This window comes from Odontesthes bonariensis, chromosome 12 (assembly GCF_027942865.1).
Source record: "Odontesthes bonariensis isolate fOdoBon6 chromosome 12, fOdoBon6.hap1, whole genome shotgun sequence".
Taxonomy (NCBI): Eukaryota; Metazoa; Chordata; class Actinopteri; order Atheriniformes; family Atherinopsidae; genus Odontesthes; species Odontesthes bonariensis.
In genome coordinates this window covers 23,802,866-23,830,728 of record NC_134517.1, presented here as the reverse complement: position 1 = coordinate 23,830,728, position 27,863 = coordinate 23,802,866, and the positions used below count along the sequence as shown (strand labels likewise).

Sequence of the window (27,863 nt, the reverse complement as noted above, 5' to 3'; positions counted from 1 at the left end):
ATGTTTAAATGTTTGTGGGTAGCCCTGTTATTGTATTTATTTTCATTTTTTACAAAGGAGACGGTAGTGAGGACTTTGACCATTGGTTTTGGATTGAATCTGTATTCCACATTCCTTTCATGAATTGACAAGATGCAAAGAAAAGAATTACACAAATCGAATAAAATGTTGTATTCCTACTTTTCAGTAATGGGATTATTTTTAAAATTTAAAGCAGTATCACACCTCCCTCTGTAGAGCAAAGTGTGACCACCACTATTTTCTGTGCTCCACAACATCCACTGCTGCAGATGGCTCTGTGGGTTTTGGGTGCTTTGAAAACAGATTATCGACACCCCATTGGTACAATGGGATCCTTACCGAAGAAAATACATTGTCTCCCATACAACTACATACAGTGTGCTGGAGAAGAGAACTGTTAAGTGAAAAGATATTTACCAACTTGTTGTGTTCTGGACAATTTTAATCTGATTTTGTTAAATGACTGATAAAGCTTTAAAATGACATCGCAGAACACGGTCCAATGAAAACAAATCATATGTCAATTTTGTAATTAGTATATGGGGTTATTATATTACAGAAAAGAAAAAACGAATCATTTTTAAATCAGTTTGAACGCAAACATTAAAAATATTGCACCATATTCAAAGAAAATGTGTCGAGCTACAGCATTTCAAGTTCTTTGTCTTTGAATGTTTCAAAGCTATTTAAAATTGTTGAATAATCACTGCATCTTAAACAAGAACCAGACAAATGAGATGTTTGTGGATTTGGGGAAAAACAGGAATAAGGCCATTTCCATCCCGAGAGAAGAGATGGAGGTGGTGGAGGACTACAGATACCTGAGTGTTCACTGAGGCTGTTTACAAGAAGGGACAGAGTAGGCTCTACTTCTTGAGGAAGCTTAGGTCCAGTTTTTGCAGCAAAATATTTTTCATGTCTTTTATAAAACAGGTAGAGAGTGCAATTTTTTGATTGGCTCTTTGTTGGAGACTACTTTGGAGCCAATTGAGCTGTCTGTGCAGCGTTAAATGTTGCTGAACATATTAGACAACACTAAACATCCTCTACACAATATACTGATGATGTGTTTTCAACCAGAGGCATGTTCAGCTCCTCTGCAATAAGGACCAGTTAAGAGGATAACTCTTTAATGACAGGGAAGGGACCTTCTTTTCGTTGAAAAACATCTATCTTCCTCTTTATTTTGTTCTTATTTTTTCTATTAACTTTTTCTTTTGGTCCATGATAAACTGCACCAATTCATTTTTACTTTGGGATGGTTTTTGTTGCTGTTGTTTGTAATTAAGGACCACATAGAGGACTTTGTTTTGCACTGCAAGCTTAAGAATAAAATCTATAAAATTCCACTAGATACAAAATAGTTTTAAGTGACTTTTAAGTTATCTTTAACACAATTAGTTGGCAACCATAGGAGAAACTGACAAGCTGCAGAACATATTCTTCATATATATTTGGTCAGATTAAGTTAACCATAATGGCATTAACGTTTAGGGGTCAACTGTGTTCATTATCATACATTTAATTAATATTACTTTATAATTAAGGTATATCTTTTTTAATTTAATCATAATAATTTTCAGATTCACTCTGATGTATTAATTTATCAGTATTAATAGAATTTATTTTCTGAAGTCTTGGCTCAAGTCGGTAAACTCACTTGCAGAACAGCACTGACTCCATATTCTTACTAATACATCCATGATTCTTACAGAGAGCCTATGAAGCGCTGGAGGGCGTTTGACCTATATCCGATTTCTACATTTTATTGGACCCACTCATTAGGCTTAGCTTCACGAACAATATCAAGGAGGATTGACAAAGGGGTAGCAGCTTCTTTTAAAAAGTAAATGCAAATTTGGTGAGAGCAACGATCATTAGAGATAGATAAAGCTTGTAAAGGTAACTGCAGAGCAATTTAAGCTGTAAACAGGAACTTCCTTTCGTTTCCAGGGGTTAACGCAGTTCCACATCGGACCCATAACAGAGTAACACACAGTCTTTGAAAGAACGAAATAAAAGAAGATGGCGGGTTCCAAAGTAAGTTAATTTATCTTTTAATTCTTGAAAGACTTTTTACACGCTTGGGCTTATTTGTAAGACAATATATGCCCTTTTTTATTGTGCGATTTCTGAACAGCAGAAATAAATAGTTATTGTTTTATTGAGCTTTAAACGTTAAACAGCTGTGGCATGTTGAGACATGTTGAGTCTGAACAGTGAGACTATCACACCCTCAGTTGATATTCACAAATATGACTTTATGCTGTTTTTAACCATAGAATTGTTACGATGTTATCAGCACGAGAACATATACTCATGGCATAGTAAATTAAGAAATAAAATGTTTAGTGGTCATATGTGTGTCACCTCTTAAGTCCACAAAATTGTTTCTTGAACCTGAGATGTTTGCTCTCTGCAGTCAGCTCTGGTGCTGTGCATGGATGTGGGGTTTACCATGTCCAACTCAGGCCCAGGTGAAGAATCCCCCTTTGAGCTTGCCAAAAAAGTTATGCAGAAGTTTGTCCAGCGACAGGTACAGAAACACTTTAGCAACACCAGGCACAAACCCCAAATCACTATAAAAAGAAAAGTTCCAATTATCTTCAGCTTACATTGGACCTTTTTTTTTTTTCTTTTCCTCTGTCAGGTTTTCGCAGAGACTAAGGATGAACTTGCTTTAGTTCTGTTTGGCACAGACGCCACCAAAAACCCTCTGGATCAGGATGGTCAGTACCAGAACATCACAGTGCACCGTAAGCTCATGATACCAGACTTTGAGCTTCTGGAGGAGATTGAACATCAGATCCACCCAGAGAGTCAGCAGGCTGACTGTATCCTTTCCAGTTCTTTACAATATGTTGACACACAGCAAGTGGTGAACATTTCATAAAACAAAATGTACAATAACAGAATTACCTTTTCATTTAATACTTGTTGTTTATTGTCAAATTGCTTCACTTTTGTCAAAGTAATGATATCTATTTGGATGCATAAATAAAAGTTGTTTTTTTTACAAAGTTATTTACATATTCAGGGAAATTCAGTTTTAACAGTGAAGCAGTGAAGCTCAATATGCACCAAACCAAAAGAGAAGCAATTTTATTATGTGAGGATTTTGTTGAGTTGTCTTTTCTTCTGAATGTTCTCATGTTTTGAGCTCTTTAACTCGTGTTTGACAGGGCTGGATGCCCTTGTAGTCTGCATGGACGTTCTTCAGACAGAAACTCAGTAAGAAACAGCTTGTAACTAATTGATAATCCCACCTGGCCACTGAAAAAAATCTCAAACTCACACGAGTTCATGTACATCAGTGCACTTGTTGCTAAAGACATTATTTGGTGCTTCTTTAAGGGGGAAGAAGTGTGATCGTCTCAACATTGTCCTCCTGTCCGACCTCAACACCCAGGCCAACCCAGACAACCTGGATGTCATAATTGAAAACTTGAAACAAGCTGACATCACCCTGCAGTTCTTGTAAGTTTGAAACATATTCAGAATTAGCGTTTTCAAATGACTCTGTTAATAAATGTTTTGATCGTACTGGATTTTGTATCTGCACATCTCCAAACCCCCCCCCCCCATACACATACACACTTCTTGTTTTATTTAACACTTAAAGGATTTAAAGAGACTCATGCATTCTAACTGAAAAAAAAATATGATAAAGCTCCTTTAGCCAAGTTTTAAGGTATACAGTTACTTGTATCATTCAACTGCTTTTCATTTTCTGGCTTTAACTACAACGGTTTGATTTCCAGTTTGCCTTTCCCTGTGGAGGACGATGAGGAGGGCAAAGACGATGGGGATAGAGGGGGCCCTGGGCACCCCGGTTGTGGCAAAGGTCTGTCTGGGGAGCAGAAGAGCGGCCTGGACATGGTGAAGCACATCATGCTAAGCTTGGATGAGGAGGAGGGCCTGGATGAAATTTACACTTTCAGGTTAAAGAGCATCTTATTTTTTGTTTTTCTGGAACACAGTTTTCTTATGCCTCTTCCCTGCTAAATTCTTGACCTGTAAATCACATACTTAGAAGTAGTTGGTGCTTGCACGTGATGGTGTCTCATAACCTGATTTCCATTTGCTTTATTCTTGCTGTAGGAACGCAATGGAGCAGCTGCGTATGTTCAAACGCATTGAAAGGAGACCCATGGCCTGGCCCTGTCAGCTGACCGTTGGCAGCGCTCTGTCCATCCGTATTGTTGGCTACAAATCAGTAAGTTATTGTGAGAAATACTACTCCTGGTTCACATCAGCCTGACAAGTTCTCTTTGATTTCATGCAAACATACCGATAATGACTCATCAGTAACAGTCACATAAAGCTCAGAAATATCATGTGGACCAGGTGACTGAGGAGAAACTGAAGAAAATGTGGGTAACAGTTGATGCTCAAAGCAACCAGAAAGATGACGTGAAGAGAGAGACAGTCTATTGTTTGGATGATGACAACGAGACCGAGGTGCAGAGGGATGACACCATTCAAGGTGAGGGTGCTCTCTGAGATCAAAGTGCTTTCTATTACTTCTCAACACATACTTATATCTGACTCTTGGCATCCAGTCACATTTTAAGTTCTTTTGTGTTTGCAGGTTTTCGGTATGGAAGCGACATCGTCCCCTTCTCCAAAGTTGATCAAGAACAGATGAAATACAAGCATGATGGGAAGTGCTTTGCTGTGCTGGGCTTCACCAAACAGAACTTGGTAATATACATATTCATCACAGCAGTGACTGAACATGGCATATGAAAACGATATAGCTTTAAGACCAGTCTTTTATGTTCTTTTTTTTTGGGTCCGTAGGTACTCCGCCATCAGTTCATGGGAACACAGGTTGTCAAGATTTTTGCTGGCAAAGATGATGAGGTGGGGATGTAGAGAGTGTGTACATTGCTGGTGACACCATTCAGTTTCTGACCTCCTTTGTTTCTACCTTTCTGTCTGAGCAGCATGCGGGCGTGGCTCTGTCGGCTCTTATACACGCACTGGATGAGCTCAAAATGGTGGCCATCGTACGTTATGCCTATGACCGGCGCAGCAATCCTCAAGTGGGCGCAGCTTTCCCGTGTATCAAGCGAGACTATGAGGTCAGATCACAGACCCAAAATGCTTAATTTCCCGTGTGTATCCACAGTTTTTTCACTGAATCGTCAAATAGCACACAGCTAACAGCCCTCCTCTCACCCTCTGTAGTGTCTGCTATACGTCCAACTGCCCTTCATGGAAGACCTCAGACATTTTATGTTTCCTTCACTTGACAACAACAAAAAGATCACTCCATCAGGTACCATTTCTTAGCTACTGAAGATCAGCTGCTATAACTAAGAACGTCTTCATGACATGTTTAAGATGGTTCTTCATCAGGAAGTTTGTCAGAAACTTAAAAACTGTATCCACTCCTCTTTTCCAGATGGAAAAACTAGCTCAGCAGGGAACATATTTTCTATGTGAGCCCAAATAAACACAATACTTTGTTTATCACAAGGTCAACAGTGGATATTTGGCCCAATCCTCAGTTCTGTTTACTTTTGGCAAAACAGCTCAACAATTTCACGGTGCAGACTAAATGACTGACACTGTATATCAATTTTATGCCAAAAAGACTCGTCAGCATTTGTATGTAGTTCCTTTTCGAGCTTGATGTGACATGACATTAAGACACCCAATGATTTATGTATTTATTCATATATAAACTCAGTATTTTACAATAAAACAGTTTAACCACATAAATGTTTAAAAGAAATGTCAAACTTTTTTTTTTTCTTTAGATTTTAGTTTTTTTGAAGGTGATTCAGGTCTCGGTTTGTAAAGAGAGATGGAGGAAGGAACTTGATGAACTTTTGGTTCTGCCTCCTCCAGACGCGCAGCTGTCAGCCGTAGACTCTCTCATTGACTCTATGATGCTGGTAGAGGAAGATGTGGATGGAAAACAGAAGGACCTGTTCAAGCCCCACCACATTCCCAACCCTGCCTTCCAGAGGCACTTCCAGGTAGTGGAGAACAGTTTGTAAGTGCAGTGAAGGTTTGTGAGCTCTTTGCAACATTTATGTTGCAGGACAGACTTTTAACTGTGCTTTCCAAAATATTGACTTCCTTATGGTTTAGGTATGGTGTTGCTGTGGGAACCACTTTTGCTTCAGGTTCAGTTTGCAAACTGACTCTATTTGGGATAATTAAAAGTATTAATTAAAAGAATGATTATATTTCTTGTTGAACATCTGAAGTTTTCTTAGAAAGCTTAGAAAAGAAACATTAACCACCTAGATGCTCTTAATATTCAACCAGCATTGCCTCTTTATAACTTATTCTGTCTCCCTCCATTCCTTCTTTAGTGTCTTCATCACCGGGCAGTCAACCCTGGTACCCCTCTTCCCCCCATAGAGCCATGGATGAAGGCTGCTGTTGATCGCCCTGAGGTCATTAATGAACGCTGCCAAGCTCCACTGGAGGAGATAAAGAGGAAGTTTCCTCTCACCGAAGTGGAGAAGAAAAAGAAGCTGAAGACTAGCGCTCAGATTTTTGGCAAAGAGTAAGTTTGGAGTCAGTTTGCACACAGCTACGGTGTTTTTGCTGTCAGAAATGTAAAGATGGAGTTTTTCTTTTAAGCTTTTGCAGTGAAATTGGATACATATTCTGATTTTAAAGCCAACCGACTTTGTCATATATAGCACCGAGGAGACCGATGCCAAGAAGGCAAAAGAAGACGAAGCAGAGGAAGAGTACAACCTGGCAGACATCTCTGAAGGCTCTGTTACCTCTGTAAGGATCGGAGGAGATACATTCTCTCTATAAAAACGGCACATAAAAGGAATCCACCAATTGGTTTCATTTGCTTGACACAGATTTCCATTTCTCTGTCTTACCAGGTGGGAAGTGTGGATCCAGCCAGAGACTTCCGCACTCTGATCAAGCAGAAGAGTCGTCCGTTTGACGAGGGTGAGATCCACTTTCTGTTTCAGCCGATAAACTTTGATCTACCACCATGACTCATGCTCAGGCCTTGTAATTATGTTTCTCTCTTTGTTTGGTTGTGGTGATCCCTGTGTCCTTCCAGTCTGCCAGCAGCTGATTCACAGGATAGAGCAGTTGCTTAGCAACAAGAACACACACTACTATATGAAAAGCATCACCTGTGTCCAGGCTTTTAGAGAGCAGTCCGTCATGGTAAGCAAAGACTGGGTGTCAGATTAGAGTCTGTTTCTTTTCTCATGACTTGAACTGGGGCCAAGTGTTGTAAGTATGAGCTTTTACAAGACCGTAGAAGAGAATATGAATGTTTTATATTTTCCTCAATTCAGCTGGGGAATGCTGGTCTGTACAATAGCTACCTCCAGTCCCTGAAAAGGAGTATTCCCAACAGAGGCTTAGAAGTCTTCTGGGACCTGCTTGTTCAAGGTACGATAAGACTTTTTACTTGGAGCTGCAAGGATTTACTTAAGTTATTCTTCGCCTGAAACAAAATTAAACCTTTCCATCATTTCTGTGTAAAATTATGCTCGAGTCACAGCAGAAATCTACAAAAAAGTTCTGTTTGCCGACTTCTTTCTTTGATGGACAGATGCTGTAACTTTGATCAGCAAGGAGGAGGTTGAAGCAAGCACGGTTTCGAAAAATGAAGCTAGTCAGGTGACCTAAATGTATTTGAGTTGCATATATGGATAAAAATGATTGGAACTGTGCTTTTCACTGACTGAAGACTAAATATACAGTTTCTAGTGGCTGACGAAAAGAAAGAGGAGAAAGCTGCTCCACCAGTTGAAGACACTGGAGATGTTGATGACTTGGTAAGTCCATTCCCAGCCGCACACCCCTCTGGACAATTGCATTCCCACCCATAGTGTCTATTTATTGCAAATGTATTTATTATTCTCATACACAGCCCTATTTTACCACTCAAATTCCATTCTTACTGTTCTGTATTTCTAATTTTTATTCTTTTATGTTATTGTTGAGTGTTGTACTTTGCGAGTGAAGTTTTACCGGAGTCAAATTCGTTGTTTGTTTAGTCAAACCTGGCCAATAAAGCTGATTCTGATTCTGGTTCTGGTATAGTTCCAGGATCCAGTATGATCCAGCGTCTGTTGGCTTTAAATACATCACGAGTGTGACTTGAATGTATATTTAAGTGTCTTTGCAGGACATGCTGCAATGTGTGGTAGCTACCAAGACCTCGGTTATAAATGAGGCTCACGTCTTTCTGTTTTTTCTCTCTTCCTGTGCAGCTGGACATGATGTGAGAGGAGAGGCTGGAGGAGTGTCTGCAGAAAATCGAAAGAATGCAATCTTAGAACCCAGCCAGACCAAACCAGTTCAGCCGTCCATTGTTCTTTGTCCCACTTGGAAGCCCATGATACTTTGTAACTGGTGACACCGAGTAGCTGCGAGCACACTATATAGAGCGGCATTTAAGTCAACATTCTTTGTAGAAATGCTTTCCTTAGAATTGATAAAAAAAAAATATTCCAGGTATATGAGATTTAATTCTTTTGGTCCAGTTTCAAATGTTCAATTTATTGTGTCTTTTTGCAAATCTCCTGTAGTTCCATTATAGTTTGCCGTAATGTTGGATACAGCGAGTACTTAAAATTCAGGATTTTCATGCACTAGAAACCCTATTGAGTCCACCAAACTGAATGTTTATTATGTTAAATAAGTAAAGCTCAACGATTACAAATATATGTTTTGTATAATATTTTTGTGTAAAAAATGTTGTTTTTTAAGCACAATGCCGTGACATCATTTGCAAATTGTACAGTGCATAGCAGTCATAATAAACCAGTCTCAAGTTTGAAAGATAATTCCAGTTCATTTCAACATGGTGTTTTTCCCATGAATGTGCCTGCTCTTGCTCTATGGGAAATGTTGACTTTACATATTTGTAGTAGATTTTAGGAAATGAAGTGTTGTTGACAACAGTGTTCAACAAAAACTGTTTGTTTTACATGAATTATAAACATCTCATTATGCTTCTGAGAACCACTGCTTGATATTTTCTTTTTTTATGTCCATGTGAACAATCTGAATCTGGTCTGTGTTATTTCCATCTCAGCGACAACACCGCAACACACATGCTGGCTGTTTTTGTGTTCCTTGTCTATATTACCGTGTGAGAAAAACTTAAAAGTTTATTTTTTATTTTTTTTTTTACTATTATCGCCACACATATTCCCTTTCCTGAGAGAAAAAAAAATAAATGGTTACAGTTTCTTCTCAATGTTTCCCACCGGTACAACCGCACACTTTTACTTGGTCACCGCTCATGTTCCTGACGAGTTGTGTCTGAGCTGGGCTGTATTTGTATTTTGATAGCATATATTCCTAAAAGATTAGACCCATCATCTCACTTTGTTTGGCCAATGTGGACTCATGACATGTAAGTATACTAATGACATGTTTTTTTTTTAAATAACTGATTTCAGCTCAGTTGTTTCACCCATTACTCGGCTGTAGGTCCTGGCTACTTTGCCAGCTAACACAGAATTTACATCTTAACATCTTCATAGTGTTTATGTCAGCAGATGGATCTGTTTGTTTGACTTGACTTTTTTTCCAGCTGCACATAACATCTTTTCTTTGGTTACAGTTTGCAACTAACCTAATCACAAGCATATTCACCATCACTTACTGACCATTTCAAAGGTGATTGCAAGTCTTTTTAATATGATTGTAGATGCAAAGACTTAAGCACCTCAAGACACTAATTAAAAACTGGCTGAGATGATCCCCCATACTGAGCTAAAGCAGTTAGTAAGTCAGCTGTTACCGACAGCTCATTTCTGTCTTTGATTTCAATCAGACTTGAACTAAAACTTTTTTCAAAACAATCCTAGTAAGTTTATTTATTTACTTTTTTGGGGGGAAAGTTTTGCTTCTTCATTCCGACAATTATTTAAAACAAATATGCAACTTCTTATCTCCCAAAATCTACTATAGAGGTGGAGCGCACCAAGCTGACATGACCATAGAGCCACAATGATCATTAGTGGGGACACAAGTTTACACTTGGTTGAAATAAACAGGAATCAACATTCAAAATGTTAACTCAGCAATAGCACCAGTATGATGCTCATATGAGCATATCTCTTTAACAGACCCACCGGATAAAACGGTCAAACATGCTGGATCGTAACAGATCAGAGAATTTTTGCACTTTGAAGATGGCGTCCTGATCATTCAATGCAAGTTTCGTTAGGATTTCTTGGTCAACATCACTTCCTGTGGCTATCACTGTGGAGATAATCTGTTCCTTGCGCATTGCACTAACCGCCTCATCCAGGCTACTGCTGTTAGTGATGCCATCTGTGATGAAAACAAATGAAATCTCAGCACCTCGTCTCGTCTTGCGAGTACTTCCTTTGCCCAAGATGCTGCCAATGGTGTCAGTGATAGCAGGCCCCGTGCAAGAGGAGGAATCCAGGTAAGGTAAGCTCGATATTCCAGTAGTAATGATAGCAGGGTCATGTGTGAGAGGGAAGGCGACATGATTCTCGTTCTTCTTGCCAAACTCTATCAGTGCCAGACGGGCCCGCATTCGATCATTCTTGGTCCTGGCCATTATCAGTTTGTCTGCCACCTTCTGGACAAATTCACGCACTAGTTGAAAGTTCTCCATCCCGAGGCGCTCTGAGCCATCTAGTAGGAAAACCAAATCCACTGGCCGCCCAACACATGGAGCTAAATCTGGCTCTGTAATAAAAGAGGACAAAGAAATCACTTACTGAACTGCACTTCATTCCAGCACAAACCAATATACAAGTTATTGATAAAACCCACCACTTTTACATGGGAGATCTGGGCACTTAATCACTGGATCTGAAAGGGAGGACAAATAGACATACACTGTAGCTTAGACAAACGGGGCCAGTATTGTCATTGAACTGGGTGTACTGGGACAGACTTACTAGGACAGAGCACAGTTTCCATCTTCACTATAAATTCCTCGGCCACCAAGTCAGTGAACTGCCTCATCTCAGTGGTTTGGTTCTTATTGTTGCATGCTATTGACAAAAGTGTCTCGCTGTCATGTCTCTTATCAAACATATCACCTACGCCGATGGCATTCACCACCACTCTGGGGTCATCGCAAAGGTACCTGAGCTGACTGTCATCGTCACGAGGGTCAAATCGGCCGTCTGTGACCACTATGACAGACACATTTGCGCGGGCTCTCTTACTGTCCCTAATGAGGTTGTCGTAGGCAAACTTGAGAGCAGATGGTGTAAAGGTTCCCCCAGCAATCCACTGTAGATTCTTCACAGCTGTTTTAAAGGCAGACATGGAGTTTATTTTAGCGTCGTCCAGACGAATAGCCTCAAAGGTCCCGTTGTGACTGAACTGTACAACTCCAACCCTTGTGCCTAGAAGATAAAGAAACCACAGATGAAATGTGAGTCCTGCTTTAAAGAAAAAGAAAATAGCTTTTTCTCAACAAATCCCAGAAAATGTCTGGAGGTTTGCAATTCATTGAAAATGCATTATCGATTTTTTTTTTTTTGGTCTTATTACTTTTACTGCAGTTTTTCAGATGCAAGCAGGGCATTTGTTGGGTGCTACTTTTCAACCACACACAATGCTACTGTATAGCAGCAGGATGGTTGTGGGATTAATTTATAAGTACACTAGAGTCCCCAAGGACTGTCTTAACGGCAAACTAAAATTGTTCAATGCAACTAGCACTACAGGAACTAAAATATACCAAGAACATAATGGGTACCAGGATAGTGGTTTATCAACGTTGTTTGTTAACCCAGACTTCTCCAATAAGGCACTGCGCGCCTCAAACTCATGAAGTGTAACTCATCAAGAGTTATGCATTGCACACAGTGATACTATGACTGCAGAGCTTTTTGTTTTTTGGTGGTATGATGCATGGCTCAACAGGTTTGCATGTTTCACAGATACCCTGAGATTAGAATCGACATATTTAGGTTGATTGCTGAGAAGACGCCTTTGAATCAGCACTGTATTATGGTTCAATCTGACGAATCAAATGTCAACATTTCATCAACAATATTTCCGTGCAGCACAGATGGACTTTTTAGATGTCAGTTGGATATTAGTTCAGTAATGGCTGTTAATCTAACATTTATTCCACATCAATCAACTGCTTTGAAATTGATGTCAGTGTCAGGCATCGACATAATTCTTTCCGTCTGATTATATTTAAAGGGTGTTTCAGTCTGCTTTTGCTGTCTGGGATATCATCAAGTAAAATCTCATGTTAGGGGGCCACTTTTAATGTCTATTGAACATCTCAGCATAAAGTACCATGGATCTAGCCAGGTTAAAAGAGAGCCACATTTGTAACGCCTGAAAACTGATTTGAGGCCATTATCCCATTATTATCACTTTGTTGTACAGACTCTTGTGGCATATTCTTATAGGCTTTAGACAATAATGTAGGTTTATGATGTAGATGAATAAGTTAACTTTGGTTTAGGCTTCATAAGTAGTAATGGACAACCCAACAGGCAGGTGGATAATGTGGTGATCAAGTGTGTGACACTGAAAATCTGTATTTAGTTCTTATTGAACAGTCTCAGTGTAAACTGAAATACCTGGTCCTGTCCAAATACTGTAACTGTGTTAAATTAGTCACTCTTTGGAACTGATTAGTTTCTGTATCTCTGTGTTTGCTTGACTGTACCGGTTGATGATGCAGGGTCGGAGGCCATGGATCCCAGCCTGTTGATGGTGTTGATAACAAAGTTCTTTTCCAGGGTAAAGTTAGTCAGCCCCACGCTTTCTGAGCTATCGATTACAAAAACAATGTCCAGAGCTCCACAGTGCTTCTCACAGTCTGAGACAAAATAGAAGATGAGGATCAGCACTTTGACAGATGTCGTCTGCAAAGCTGTGCTTGAATGTTGAAGAGATGCTGCTGCTTACCACAACAACCACACGTCTCCCTGATGTACATCATGACATCACACTCCTGCGGTGACATGTATGCAGGTTAGAAGCAATTCACTGAGGAGAATAAAGGTAGTTTAATTAATACCTGTGATTTAAGTTAACTCACAGTGAGTCCAGAATCGCCCTGAGGTCCTGGACCTCCCTACACAGAGACGGCATAAAGACAGAGCAAAAAGACCTGATCTGAAATTTGCATGCATGGTCAAGTCATTATTTGAGTGGTTGCGCGGTGGCTTACATCAACTCCACGGTCTCCTCCTGGTCCTCTCTCTCCTGGCTCTCCTGGCTGGCCTGGTTCCCCCTAAATACAAATATAGTAGGAGTGACTCATTCCTCTGACTAATAACCTCTGCACATGTTTGAGAATATTCTGCCAAAGACTTTTACAGAAAGGCAGAAGCTGATGGTCTTTTAGAGATAATTTTAGGTAGTATTTGTGGCCACATTGACAGTTTCAAAGAAAACAAAATATTAAAAAAAACGACCAATTCAGTTACAGAGGTATTATTGAGTGGTGATGAAGAAGGAAACACACCATCAGTCACATGATACCTGGGGCTGCTGTGGTGTCATCATTTATGAGCTGCACTTGGTAAAACTATTCACCGGCCTTTATGGTATTGCTTTTCAGCTTTCAAGAAATAATATACTATTTTCTGGGACACAAAGGCAAGCTGATGCTCTGATGTTCTAAATGGCAATTTTAACTCAATCATAACGTCTCTTCACACACTGCAGATATTTTCAGCTCGAGCAGCACAGCTTTTCACGAACTGTATCTCAAAGTTTTCTGTCTCAATCCCAAGCAGAGGTTGATGAAGCCTCTCTTAAAATCTAACAACAAATTGTAAATCACTACCAGAGACTAAAACGGATTTAGCTTAACAATACAAAATAGACTAAATTAATAAATTATGTTGTAATGTTATTAGAAAAAGAGAAAACTTAATTGCTCCCTGAGGGGAGATTCCCAACATATATTTAAACAGTAGTATTATCGGCTTTGGCATCAAAGGGATGAATACATGAATACATTAAAGCATCCTGATCATTAAATATGCAATTTTGCATATGAGGTCTTTTAATCTTGATATTTCGGGTACATGTTGAGGCTTATATTTCAGTACTTTTACTTGGAAAAAATGTGAATGCATGGCCATTCACTTATTTTCACACTGGTGTAGGTACTTTTATGGAAGTACTTCTTCCCCACATGCATGTGAAACATCCTTTAAAATGCTTCAGGCCCAGCCGCATACTCGGCATATGTAGTTTCAGATAAGACTTTCTCCCCGTTTCAGCAGATCTACAGTACATAAACAATGGCCTCTGTGTATCTGGTCAGCATCTCTTATTAAAAGAACAGACATTCAGACATTCTTTCATTCTTACAGCCTCTCCTGGCGGTCCTTTATCTCCGGGATCTCCTTTGGCGCCGCATGTACCTCTGCCCCCTCTGGGTCCTCTGCTGCCAGGTCCACCTCTGTCTCCCTGGACAAAACATGATTAATTTACACTCAGGCAGAGATATTTAAGTCATGCAGGAAAGCTAAGAAAGTAAACATAAAACCATACGGGGGATCCTCTTGATCCTGGATAGCTGAAACCTAATCTTCCTTTGTCACCCTTTGGAAAAGGAAAATCAATCAGGGGATTGTGTAGCATTTTACAAACAAGCACTTATTTGTTGACAGTGATCAACAGAAGTTCCTGCTCCTCACCTGTGGGCCTGGTGGCCCAGAGTCTCCCCTTGGTCCAGGATCTCCCAGATTTCCCACAGTGCCCTGCAGTCACATAAGATAAAAGTTCTATCCACTCAAAAAATGAGTTCTAACACTGTGCAGCTGGTATTTATGGTATCATAAACAACACACATTTTTTCCAGGGATCCCTGGTCCTCCTGGCGGACCCCTTGGTCCTGGTAGCCCCCGGTCTCCCTGGAAAAGAGAAAGTTAACAGAAAAACCTGCACTGGACACTACTTTGACCCCAGCCCCCACACACTCATGCTGATGTGAATTTGGCAATGTAAAATACTGGACAAGTAATTCTAAAAGGTTTATGGTTTCCTTGGAGAATGTGTTTTCACAATAACAGGCTCAGTTTTAGTTATTTTGGCAGGGCAACTCCAGTGTTAGCAGTCTATAGAGCTCACTGATTTCTGAAGAGGCTGTCGAGTCATCCTTCTGCCAAAATCCACCCACAGCGTGATCTCCTCACCTTATCGCCCTTGAATCCATATTCCCCAGGTTGACCTCTGCCTCCCTGGGACCCTCGTTCTCCCTTATGAAGAAATGCATGTGTCAGAATTCACACCACACCATCAATCTTTGCCCAATGAACACAAAACACAACAGGAACTGGGAGGCAAAAAGGAAACGTGCGAAGAACTTTACTGAGAATCTGCAGAAATAATCGATAGCAACACAGAACCACAAATATAAAAGTTTTTGTGGAGCAGGGCTGTTTGCTTGGAGAGTAAGACCCTGCTGAGAAACTGAAACACAAAGTACAAATCTCCAGTAAGGTCAGTAAAATCTGGAGCTGTTTGTCAGTGCTTCTAAAAGAGTTATCTGGCTTTCAGATCACTGACAGCTGCTCTCCTTCATGCTCTTCTCAACATCTTTTCTGTTTTTTACACTCTACAGTACAATGAGTCACACTACAGTTGAAACTCAACTCAACAACTTTTCCGCGTTAATTAAGCTGTAAATGCAACAGAAGTGCTTAAAAACCCAAATTAAAAACATGAAATCACATAAAGTCAGTGAAGGTCACTTTGTCTGAAAGCTGAACTTACCGTTGGCCCTTTTGGCCCATTAGGTCCTCCTGTCCCCTTTTTTCCAGCATCCCCTCTCCTCCCCTGTTAGAATTTGGTAAATACACATTTAGAAACAAACTATAGCAAGTTCCAAAAAAAAAAGATAACTTTTAAGATTACAAGTGTTTAAAATACCAGATCGCCTTTTGGTCCAGGATTGCCTATAGTTCCCTGAAAGAATGAAGATGTATTCAAGAGTCAGCATCTAATAATACTTTATAGCACAAGCAATTAAAAACAAATTAGACAATTTACCGGAAATCCATTTTCTCCCTGTAGCCCTGGATTTCCAGGACTTCCATTTTCACCCTAAGAAACAATGATTCTGGTTAGAGACTCGGCTTTAAAAGAAGAGAAAAAAATGTTCTTTTTGCTATTGTATTTCACTTTAAAGGTTACCTTTGGTCCTGGCTCACCCTCAGAGCCTGGAGAGCCTGGCTTCCCAGGGTTACCTGGATCACCCTAAAGTAACACAGCAAATGGAAAATTAAAAACAAAACAAAACAATTAAAAACCAAAGGCATTAATTGACACATTTACATTTAAAACACGGACTTAGCAGGACACTGAAAATATTGTATTGGATGCTTGTTTGTCAGCTTAAACCTGACAGTTTAATTGGCAGTTCATCAAAACTGTTATAATAGTCCATCTAAACTGCTTTTGCCAAATTCATGTCACATAATTTTCAAAAATCTCTAACACATTTTATGAATAAAGTGGAAAATATCTCATATCAGATCCCAACTTTAGACAGATTCAGTTTCAACAGATAAACTAAATACTTCACGTCTCCCACGTGACCTCACTCCTCCTTCTGCATTAAGCCACACAATGAAGTATTCTCCACAGTAAGCTCATTCACATTAGAAATTTGTATGCCTCTGATTCTTTTCAAGGCAGTTTTAAACGTGCCTGTGTTTATCTGCTGCTAGAGGAACCTAATTTGGACCTCTTACCTTCATGTGTGTACAAACCAATCACAAACTGTCCTTTTTATTCTACATTTGATGTAATTTATCAATGATATAAGTGGTTTCAACAGCTTTCAGTTTGGTTTCAGAGCACCTAATGGTACAGAAACAGCTCTTGTTAAGGTGATCAATGACTTTCTGCTGAGTGCAGACAGAGGGCACTGCTCACTTTTAGTTTTTTTTGGATGTAATGCATCCGTTGATACTGTCGGCTCCAGTTGTTTCGAAACATGGCAGCTTTATTCTTTACTGGGACAAAAAGGCGTGGTCATCCCTGCGCTTGCTTCCCTGCTCTGGCTTCCTGTCAAATCTAATACTGATCCTACATATTGACCTGGTATCTTCCCTCCTGACCACTGGTATCCACAGATAGTACCCTGCTAACCTTTCTTAGGTCACAGTTTGGGACAAAGATCGGGCCTTTTCCATTAGAACTTGCATTGTACGTGGAACTTACTGACCACTGAACTCAGACACTAGATAACTCATACTATACCTTTTTGTAAAGCACTTTGAAACATTGGAAAGAAAAAGCTAGAAAACTAATATCTTTGCTATCACTCAGCCTATAACAGGCAGTGTAAGGACCACTTACATCAGTCCAAGAGCTATTTGTGTTTAATACAATGATGAAAGAACTACAGAAATGGCTGCCAAGTCATACATCTACAGAGTTAAATCTAAAAATGGAATATGAAACAGTTTGCTTGTTATAGTTGCCATTTGTTTTGCCCTTGTCATCACTCTGTTATATTTAGGTGATATAATAATAATAATAAAAAAAGATATAATAGTTTAACATGTCTCCTTGATGGAACACAGCGAGGTTAACTAGCTGCAACAGTAATGTCTGTTACGTGTGTGCAAGTTAAACTCACATGTTTAGCAGTTCCACAGCTCTGTTCAGACTATATAATATTCAGTCTATCCTTCAACTCAGATTTGTCTATCAAAGGGTTGGAGTGGGGGGGTGCCATCAAGCTGGCTGCCTTCCGTTTTCATTTTCCCCTCACATACTGCAGTGTTCCCACAAGACTATTTTCTGAGACAAGACTAGAGTCTTGAGTAGAGCTCTCTGCCACTTACACCGAAGGCTGCATCTACCACTCACTTAGTATAATAAGTTTGAAATGATGTATAGTAAACATTGTTCAGATCTGCTTCCATCAAGTCTGCAAATCATACAGCTAAAAGTCATACTGCCTGAATGAAGCCTATCAGGTGCTCCACACACTCTCTGCTTTCACATAGATATCCAGGTCACAAAGGTTTATGGTGTTTGCCTAATTACACAAAAAACACTGTGTGTGTGTGTGTGTGTGTGTGTGTGTGTGTGTGTGCAGATCAATGTGTGTGGGAGGTGTGCTCAATCAATGCTTCATACTGTTGCAATTTTGTTTTTACTTTATTTTTGCAACCCGTCTTTGTGTTCATATTTTCTGTTTGCTTGCTTTTTATTGCTTTTAGTATTTCGACAAACAGAAACCTGTGTTTATATGAGTATAAAAAAAAAACCTCATATTTTCTTGTGCTGTTTTTCTGGCTGGCACAGGAAGTCGCCAATCCTAATTCTAAAAGTTTTATTGATTTGCTTGCTTGGGAGTCAGCCATCAGTGAACACAACACGAGACACCGAGTGCATACAAAATGAAATGCTCACTGGAGATGAAGGATGACAAAGAGGTCCTGAACCAGTCGATCTTACTGCAGTGAAGTCTAATCTTTGTAAGAATAACTTTTCTGACTTACTGCAGCGTACTGATAATCAAGTAATTTTTTTAATTTGACACCACTTTGTTTGTCCATGTTTGCCAACTGTAATCAGCCCTCATTTTCTTTTTTTCCTTTGGCAGAGCACATTGTTCAGCTGCTCTGACAGCTATGTTAAATTGGAAATGGTTCTTGTAATGTGCCACCTTTCAGCTGAAGCGAGCACGCAAACTTTTTCAGGTTGCTGCAGCGGTTCCGATATTCTGTGTCTGGAAGTCATTCATTTACTGTACATATTTCAGTCTGACTGATTTACCCATTTCATCAAAATACAATTCTCCAATTAAGTCTGCAAATACTACACTGTTATTTATTTTGTTCCCCTTGAAACTAAATAAATAGATCATAGTTAGGATTTGATTCTCACCTTTTCTCCATTGTCACCAGGTGGCCCAGAGTCACCAACCTTTCCTTGGTAGCCATCAGGTCCCTTTTGGTAACAGACAATAAGTCAAAGGTTTAATAAACCAGACAAGCTAAAAAAAAAAGATGAAACAAAACTTGCAATGTGGTTGATGAATGATGAACATTCTCACCTTGATCAAAATATTCCGCATTCAACCTGTTGAATATAATCTGCATGGCAGTGTGTACTGGCAGTGATGCGAACAAAAGGTCAGAAATTTGACTTACCTTGTCGCCTGGATCCCCTTTGCAGCCAGCTGCTCCAATTCGGCCTTGTTTGCCCTGAAGAGTTCACAGACTTTTATGTGACATCGATGTTTCAAACATCCTGAGGTCATGGCACACGTATCAACACTCACCTTTTGTCCATCCGTTCCGTTCCAGCCAGGAGCACCTGCCACGCCCTGAGTGTTGCAACGCAAATAAACTTAATGTATACACTACAATTGAGCTGAATATGAATATGTTTAATGTTAGGGAAGAATAACGTTAAAATACCCTCGCACCACTCAATCCAACGTCACCCTGTTGAGATAAATCAAACCCATCAATCCCAACAACATCGAATTCAGTTTCTCAGATGAACAAAAAGAAGATTTAGCTCTCACCTTTTCACCTTTAAAACCAATTTCTCCCTGGGCAAAAGCAAAGAAGGACAAATTAAAAAAAGATTTAAAAAAAACAAAAAAACATTTTATGTAACTGCAGTATGTGACACCAAAAATCATCAACTAGTATGTCTCAGCAAACCTTTGTGCCAGGTCGTCCAATTGGACCCTCAATCCCAGCATCACCCTGAAATTTAAGAAATTATATGCAGCTATAATTTATAATAAAATATATTTCTAAATATTTTTTTAAGGTTCTAGATGTTTTTGCTACAAACCTGGTGCCCCTTTTCACCTTTTGGCCCTATATTGCCTCTGTCTCCTTTTGTACCCTAGAAAAGAGCAGAAACGTTGACATTTCATCAAATCAAGCAAGCAGAAAAAACATTACAGACTTTGCTATTATTCCTAGTCTTTTTATACTCACTTTTTGACCTGAAAGTCCTCGTCCTCCAGGAGCCCCACGTCTTTCTTGGCATGTGGGTTTAAAACACTACAGTTTCAAAGAGAAAAGCAAAATGAAATGTGATTCTTTATCAAAATGTAGAAAACAAGAAAGGCTGGTTGAGAGTCTAAAAATAGAATGTATTAACACCTTGTTTCTAAATATCAGGTTTGTTAAAGATCCTCACATAACGAATGACAATCTGTCCTAATTGTGTGAAATTGTTCTGAATGGGCCTGAGTGACATGTTGTGATGTTGTGTAGATGGAGTAAAAGTAGATTTTACCAACGGAGGTCTATCGAGTAAAGTGCACACCATCTAGTTAACATTTAATTCATGCATCTTCATTTTCATTTGCTACAAGAGATATGGGATGCCTGATACTGTGCTGCTGAACCACAAAAATGTTTTAAATAAAGCTTTCTCTTGTTGTTGTTCAGAACATTCAGAAGAGTTAAAGCTTGCATTAAATGGGTCCAATGTTTCCTTGAGACTATGGGGTAGATAATCTTTCAGATTGATGTTCACTTCTCCTGAAGAAACAAACGCAGGACCTGTGTCTGAGCGGGAACAGTTTCTGAACAGCCTCTGGTTTTGTTAATGACACATAGTCTTTCTTACCTGTAAATAAGCTTGATATTTCTGCAAAGAAACAACAACAGTCAGTAACTGATAGCGATACAAGTGAATCTAAAATATGAACGGACAGAGAGGAAAGATCTTAGATCACCATGACTTTTATGATACGATCAATGGTTTCAGTGCTTAGTCTTGGTTTCCCATTAACGATCTCCATGACTATGTAGTTGTCACGGTACATCTCCGTGGGAGAGCTGGCAATCTCTCTCATTCCTAATTCATCGATGCTCCTGGACGCTGCCACTGAGAAAACCTGGATTCCATGTTCTCGAGCTTTTTCACCCATCAATTTGATCCCAGCACATGGATTCCCTGTCACGTGGCCATCAGTGATTACCACAGAGAAGAGGACCGCCTTGGTCCCTGCATAGTGTTGGCTCATGTGGTGAGTCATGTTCTTGAGGGCACAGTCGATGTAAGTGCCTTTGCCAAGGTATTTGATCCGACTGAGATTCCTGATGAAGTTCTCTTTGGTGGTAAACTGGCTAAAGACCGACTGCGTCTGGGAGAAGTGCAGGCCTCCAAAGGTCCAAGTGATCTGGATCTGGCCCCTGTACTCCTCGTCAGAGAGCTTCTGAGCAAATATCCTCGTGAATTCCTTGATGCTGTCCACCAGGCTACCAGGTGGGGGCTCCTGCAGGGCTATGGTCTCTGAGGTGTCAATGGTGAAAAACAGCCTGATGGGACAGTCAATTATCCCTGATTGAAGAGAGAAAATTGACAAAAGATGAAATAACTAAACTGCAAACTGTTATCTTTAATACTAGTTGTGTTTACACAAACCACTTTTAATCAGATGAAAAGTCCAATCAGAATAAAAATACTTCAGTCAGATCATAATACATATTTCATCCGATTAAGAGGGGTGTTCATCAACATGAAAATATAACCAAGTATATATTTCATAAGATTTTTTCTCTCTAGTTGGAATAACCGGACCGAGTATTTCTCACAACTGCCAGGTTTGTAGTGCACAATGACGATTTGCAAATGTGGAATGGGGACTCTTGTGGCCACCTCATTTGGGGCCATATACCTCTCTTCTGAAGTACATACTTTCAAGAACTAATGTGATTCATTTGGAAATTTTTCCTGACTTTCATCCACAGACTCTTGGGAGTTCAGCAAGGAAAATGCAAAGAATGAACTGAGCAGTAAAAGTCTGCTTATTCTCTTCTCTTGTTTATAGACAGCAGGTCAAGTAGGCCTATGTGCTGTTTATATTGCTGTGAAATGCAAAATTCCTTGCAGAAGACAATATGGCTCCTTATTACTTCTTTTTTTGACAAATAACTTTTTTACCCTCCTCTTTCGTTATATCACCTTTCAATTGGCAGCAAGAACTGCTTTGCACGTGCCCATTTCGATTAAATGCTTTATGGCGCATACTTAATCACTTTATTTAATGTCCATGTAAACGAGTAGAATTGGTATCTGTAATCACAAGTGATTTCGATTAGATTTAAAAAAACATTTGTCCATGTAAACATACAAAAGTCCAATATTAAGGTGAGATTTGTGGTTTACATAGATGCCATTTGTTGGTCTGTTATCTGTCTCTTCATATGTTTGTCATCAATTTATAAAGAAAAACTACCAAGATAATTTCCTGAAACTTGATGGATGCAAATGAAATAAGAAGCCATACAATTTTGAAACTATAAAAAGGTGACTATGCTCTGTGGATGTACTCTGCGAGCGGCCATCTAGTTACAAAGATTATGCAGCAGTTGAATGGGCCTGTACTTATGTACTAGATGATTTGTACGTTATTAGGATTTTAGCATATAAACTGGAAGAGTGAATGGAATACAATGCTCTTATTATGCCTGTAATCATTCGAACAATTTTATTTTTACCAATAATAGTAGTACGAATAGGACTATTTGTTGGAAAAAAAATCAGGCTCTTTGTCAGCTTTCCATGTATCGTAGTTTAAAATGAGCTGTAAACACAGCAGCAAAATCCTGCTTGAACATCAGTGCATCGGTAATAATAATCTAATTAAACCACACAGAACATAAAAAATACTTTCAATCACTAAGACTCATTTAGCTGTTTACATTGGAACACTTATGTGGTCAATTCATGATTAGTGTGGTATTTTAGTTTCATTTCTTTCTGTTCAGTACGCTGAAAAATCTGAAGACCTCTTTCAACACAAGGAATGTTTTCCTCACTTGAGGCGTAGGCTGCAGTGTGTCATACTCAAGCTCTATTCACAGTTTTTGCCCCACTTTGTTTTCATTTTTATCCTACATCACTGAATGTAAAAAAAAAGATTTTACATTGTAAGTATAAATTTTTAAAAAAGGCCTTACGTTCTACGAGGTACATCCAAATAACTTCCCATTATCATTACATTTCACTGACGGAAAATAACTCACTCTCACAACCTTCAGGTTTTGGTGTGGGCCATGGTGGGAGTGGAGGTGGAGTTGGCTCTGGACTGTCACCTCGCCCAGGTATGGGTCTAGGTCCACGAGGTGTGACACGTTGAGGCACAGCAGCTTGGAGCACACACAAAAGGATGAACCCTGAAATCATTTCCATTTTACCTGAAACACACAGACATGGGCAAATAAGAGTGGACAGAAATATTTCTACAGTTCTTTGAGTTCTTCCATTTAAATGCAGGAAGTAGCTGTCAGAGAAGTGAAGCCTCGCAGGAGGTGTCTCCACAGAGCTTAAGAATGTTTATGGTTGTTTCAAACTATTCCAGTGAAAAAAGGGAAAACAATATTTCTGAGTAAACTCTTTTTGTTGCATCTTGCTGGTTAAGTCAAATCAACGTCCACTGCAGGAATATTCAAACTAAATTAGATTTTGTGTAAACAGCTCTCCTCCCAGAAGAGTATTAATGTCGGATAAGACCTGATAAGGGAACGGTGAGGAATATTTTTACTGGAAGCCGCCCTTTCCTAAAGTGTAAGCCAAGATCAACAAACAGCACATAAATAAGACCCCAATTAATGACAGCCTATGATTCTTTTCTCAGTTTTCTGTTAAGTACATAAAGTCAAATCTTCATAGTAAATGTGGCCAACGTTTCAAGTTATGAGCTAAACCTCTATGAAGTCAGACTTTTAACAGGGACATGCACCAAAACAAGTTTAAAAATAATCTGGTTATGACAGCAACCATTATGCCACACAATGAGCAGGTGAGGAAATGTAATTAAACCTGAACATCCCGCTATAACTTGTTGCCATTCACTACGTTCTGGACGTTCTGGATTTAGGCTCTGACATGTATGGATAGATTTGAGAAGTTGCTCTTTCCAAAAAGAACGTGAACTTTTATTACTTACTAGGTGGATATTTTGATTTCTGAACTTCTGCAAAGGCAAGAACAAGTAAAAGTTTCAGTAACGCCTGAGAGGGGAGGAGATAAAGAGAGAGAAACATTTTGTATGAGACGCCTGAAGGACTGCATACAAGGTTTGTGTCATATAAATGAGCTTCTAGAATGGAGCCCAGGTATAAAAAATACCTGGAAAAAGGCTTGGAAATTAACACAAATTTCTAGTGTAACCTCAGTGTGCTGCTGTGGCTCCCAAATCATTTATTCTCAAGAACACAGGAACACATAAAATAGTCATAAATGAAATCCAGGACACATGGTGTTTCGAAATGATTATCTAAATGCAAATATATCATCTTAGTCTAGGTACTGTATTTTCAACTATAATATAATAGAACAATAATGTGTAATAATAGTGTGAAGTGCTGTAAGGGTTACTGAGTACCACCAATCTCTAAGGACACAGACCCAAAAGAGAGGGGTGGCGTGGAGTCAAGTGGGTCAGTCCACGCCCTGAAATAAGTCCTAGGGGACAGAGGTGTTAATCCGTGGTGGATAAGGAGCTTTTGCATGTCTAAAACAACATAATTAAGATCATTTCAAGACCACAGTAAGATATATAATCAACTCAAATTATGTAAACTTTTGAAAAAAATGATATGATACGTCTCCTATAAATATTTATATATTCTTTCATTTACTTTATGCTTCCAAATCACCGCTACTTTTACTTACATCTTTACGGATTAATAAGAGTCCAATCTCTAGGCTACAAGAAAAGCTACAAGCCATGATTGCGCACCTACTAATGTCTGTGCTTTCTCTCAAGTCTTGATAGCAGGATCCTACACAAGATGAACAACAACAAAAAAATAACATTAAAAAAAACCTTAAATATATTATGGAAGTGTAGCCTACCTAACCGAGTGGCCCTCACCCAGTCCCTCAAAACTCACTTATAATGTGGAGTAAAAGCGCGGCCTTAATGGTTTTTTTTTTTTAAATAAAACTGTATGCCTGTCAGCGCAGCTCACATGTCACAGCTCTGAACTTTTCATCAAAGGTAAAATAAAGAGCTACTCACCAGAGAAATTGAGCTCCGACCTGTGTCAGGAAATTCAAGCAATCTCCACAGTCTACACAACACAGATAGTCATCTCAATAGGAAAGTTCCCATAACAGCCGACTCATCCGGGGTCAACTCTTGGTCGTTTCAGATATCCTCAGCTCATGAACTTGTGTGCGCCACGGGGTAGCGCGCGCTCGGACAGGCACCCTTGAACGCACTCGCGGGAGGGCTCCGCTAAATAGCCTATTATGTTTAGATGATAGCCTTCCGTGTGGAACAGCAGCTGGACAGAGGCAGCAGCACAGCCTCCAAAACGAAGACACACTGCAGGAGACATGAAGTGGATTTGGCTAAATACAACATGTTGCAGTAACCTATTTATCTAGCTGATCTGACAGAATATATCTCTGAGTCACAGACAGAGACTCTCCAAAGAGCAGCTTTACAAACACATCGACTCCCACTGCTGCATACCCTTACATGGAAAGAACTGCTCACAGTCACTCCCTGTTTAGATTTCAAGACTGTACAGCATGAGAGATGTTGTGCTGGAATTCAACTGCTGCAGTCATCCAAAATTACAGCTTAAGAAATAATTATTTGAGTCATTGATAAGCAGCAAAGGCAGCAACGCAGTGTGCAATTATTTCTGTTAGCATATAAATTACTAATTTTCAAGCAGAAATGCTACTTTTGCTGGCTACAACTTGTCAAGTGAGAAGATGTGCTGCTTTTTTTTTGGTCTAATATCAGACTTCATTGTGTGGTGGTGTGTGTGTGTAGAAGTGTGCAAAGCTTTTACTTATTAAGGAATGTTTTACACTTGGTTTGACTCGATTTGGGCCTTTTTCCTTGCTCATGAAAACATTTACATTTCTTTTTTCTGTGAAGCTTTAGGACTGCATTATCGTTTATCTTTTACGTAAAGGATAAACTATTTTCCACCCACCACTCATTATGAGGTACACACAGTGCCACTGTAATTTAAACAGTTTAATCAGGAACTTGTTAAGGTAGCCAAAGTTTAATTTAATTTTGTTCCCCTTTCACTGACACGTAGCTTACTTGGGAAAATACAACAATATTTGTTGTTTTTAGAATTTGGCAAGATCGCAGCTGCTGCGACATGAGCTTGCTTCTCACTGCTGTGAAACATACATTTTTTTTATTGTCTCATGAAAGACATTTTTCCTGTCCTACCCCATGGATAGATGATCGTAGATGACCCGCGTGTCTTTTCATGCCTTCATGGTTTTAATCATACTTTAATGAATCAAGAGCAAAGATTTGTCCTCTCTGTGACACTACCTTGTCCTGATGATCCACATTTTATGCATCATTTAACCATAGTATATCAAACTAAGTGCAGCTATGCTTTGGTGAACATGTTATGAAAGGCACTTCCAGACTCTGGAGTGTATAACTACAGTGTAAGTCTTACTACAGCTGAACTTGGAGTCTTACCATTAGAATGATCATTTAATGCAGGGATACTGGGTTAATCTAAAAAGACAAAGCTTATTAGTGTGATTATCCATTCATTTTAGTTATAGAATAGATAGTTAAGGGAACTGACAATTAAAACTTGTGTAACCATTGCTTGTAAATGCATGCTAATGTAAGTAAAGTCAAGCACAATTACATTCTAAGCAATTTAAAATATTCAGCTGAGGAAAATCTATTCTTTACACTTTACTTGGCTTTATGGTAACTGTCTTTGAAGTTGACAACGTTGGACTTTTCCTTCAGAACAATAATCAAGGCTAGAAAAAATGCAGACCCTCGTGTAGAAATACTGAAAAACACGGGTGTGTCCTTGATAACAGAGTTGATAATCTTACTCTGATTGGATAGGTCCCCATGTTTTTCAGTATAAACAGTGAAGAGCGGACATGTTCAAAAGGGGGTAACTCTATGAGACTGGACATTTAGAGGCATGTGCCCTAATTTGAGAGATGCTTTAAATCGGGTCACACATTGGAGTCTGATGCTGTGTGACTATCAGAGGGAATGCTTCAGTTGGCCATCAGCGTTCAAAGGCAGCGAGCTCAGGAAGTCCCTCATCGGGGGCTTGATTAGAGAAATGGAGTGATCTGCAAACAGAGAGCTGCTGTTGTTTATAAAGCACTCGTGTGTGTGTGTGTGTGTGTGTGAAGGGTGGAGGTTTATTTCCGATTGGGCGCTGAGTGAGCAAGAGAGTGATTAAGAGAGAAGCGGGCAATCGGAGAGTCTTTCTCCTGGGCAACACTCTTTTTAAATGCTTGCTGCAACCAGATGAACACCCCATGGTAAAGCAACTGTGCATCGTGAAAAGAAACCGAGCATCAAATATCAGCGGGAGTGCCACTGACTGTAAGATACATTAAACATTGAATATAATTTTTTGCACTAATTGTGTGTATTTGAACATATTGCTCAATGTTGGTAGTCTGTAATATATTGACACTTGGGGATAGACTGATTCATCATTCAGTTGATTGATAAACAAAATTGAACGCAAACACACAAGCAGCGTGGGCAGCTTTTTGAGTGTTGCTGAAGTGGAGTGATGTGTTCAATTACCCATGAACATCTATATAGGTAAATGTGTTTTCAAAATTCAAATAAGTTGAGACAGACTGCATAATAGAGCTACTTAAGACAAGGCTGACTTAATGGTGTTTGATAAATATCAATTTTAGTTTGTATTTTATTAGAGGAAAAAAAAAGAAGAACAACAGTAACATCATTTCTGCAACTGACTGCTCTGCTTTCCAAATGATTGACATCAGGAGCTCCATTTAAAATAACTCATACTTGTTCATCATGACAGACAATACGCATTTCTATATTTCTGTGTTCATCCTCCAGGATCATGTAAAAGTAGGCCATTACTGATGTAGACAGCGCCTTT

The 27,863-nt window shown here is 39.3% G+C and overlaps 2 protein-coding genes across 3 annotated transcripts; one reads left to right on the top strand and one right to left on the bottom strand.

Moving 5' to 3' along the window:
• Positions 1 to 1,974: 1,974 nt before the first annotated feature.
• LOC142396747 (X-ray repair cross-complementing protein 5-like) lies at positions 1,975 to 8,997 on the top strand. Its single transcript, XM_075479796.1, has 21 exons — positions 1,975 to 2,061; positions 2,444 to 2,557; positions 2,672 to 2,855; positions 3,204 to 3,252; positions 3,376 to 3,498; positions 3,783 to 3,962; positions 4,123 to 4,237; positions 4,369 to 4,507; positions 4,613 to 4,725; positions 4,825 to 4,887; positions 4,971 to 5,108; positions 5,215 to 5,305; positions 5,881 to 6,011; positions 6,354 to 6,550; positions 6,690 to 6,780; positions 6,888 to 6,957; positions 7,076 to 7,185; positions 7,320 to 7,416; positions 7,580 to 7,647; positions 7,731 to 7,805; positions 8,244 to 8,997. The coding sequence occupies exons 1-21, from the start codon at positions 2,047 to 2,049 to the stop codon at positions 8,256 to 8,258; spliced, it is 2,178 nt and encodes a 725-aa protein (XP_075335911.1). The 5' UTR covers positions 1,975 to 2,046; the 3' UTR covers positions 8,259 to 8,997.
• LOC142396746 (collagen alpha-2(VI) chain-like) lies at positions 8,637 to 25,155 on the bottom strand. 2 transcript variants are annotated; one of them, XM_075479793.1, is made up of 28 exons: positions 24,986 to 25,155; positions 22,986 to 23,156; positions 20,690 to 21,297; positions 20,581 to 20,601; positions 19,941 to 20,006; positions 19,792 to 19,845; positions 19,656 to 19,700; positions 19,514 to 19,540; positions 19,404 to 19,430; positions 19,265 to 19,309; positions 19,134 to 19,187; positions 18,868 to 18,930; positions 16,156 to 16,218; positions 16,012 to 16,065; positions 15,892 to 15,927; positions 15,736 to 15,798; positions 15,156 to 15,218; positions 14,811 to 14,873; positions 14,658 to 14,720; positions 14,512 to 14,562; positions 14,329 to 14,427; positions 13,175 to 13,237; positions 13,043 to 13,078; positions 12,910 to 12,955; positions 12,668 to 12,820; positions 10,923 to 11,378; positions 10,795 to 10,833; positions 8,637 to 10,707 (listed from the first exon to the last, which is right to left on the bottom strand). In XM_075479793.1, the coding sequence occupies exons 2-28, from the start codon at positions 23,149 to 23,151 to the stop codon at positions 10,106 to 10,108; spliced, it is 3,126 nt and encodes a 1,041-aa protein (XP_075335908.1). In that variant the 5' UTR covers positions 23,152 to 23,156; positions 24,986 to 25,155; the 3' UTR covers positions 8,637 to 10,105. The 2 variants fall into 2 exon arrangements, with proteins under 2 accessions (XP_075335908.1, XP_075335910.1); XM_075479795.1 differs by having other exon boundaries at positions 22,995 to 23,156.
• Positions 25,156 to 27,863: the final 2,708 nt, after the last annotated feature.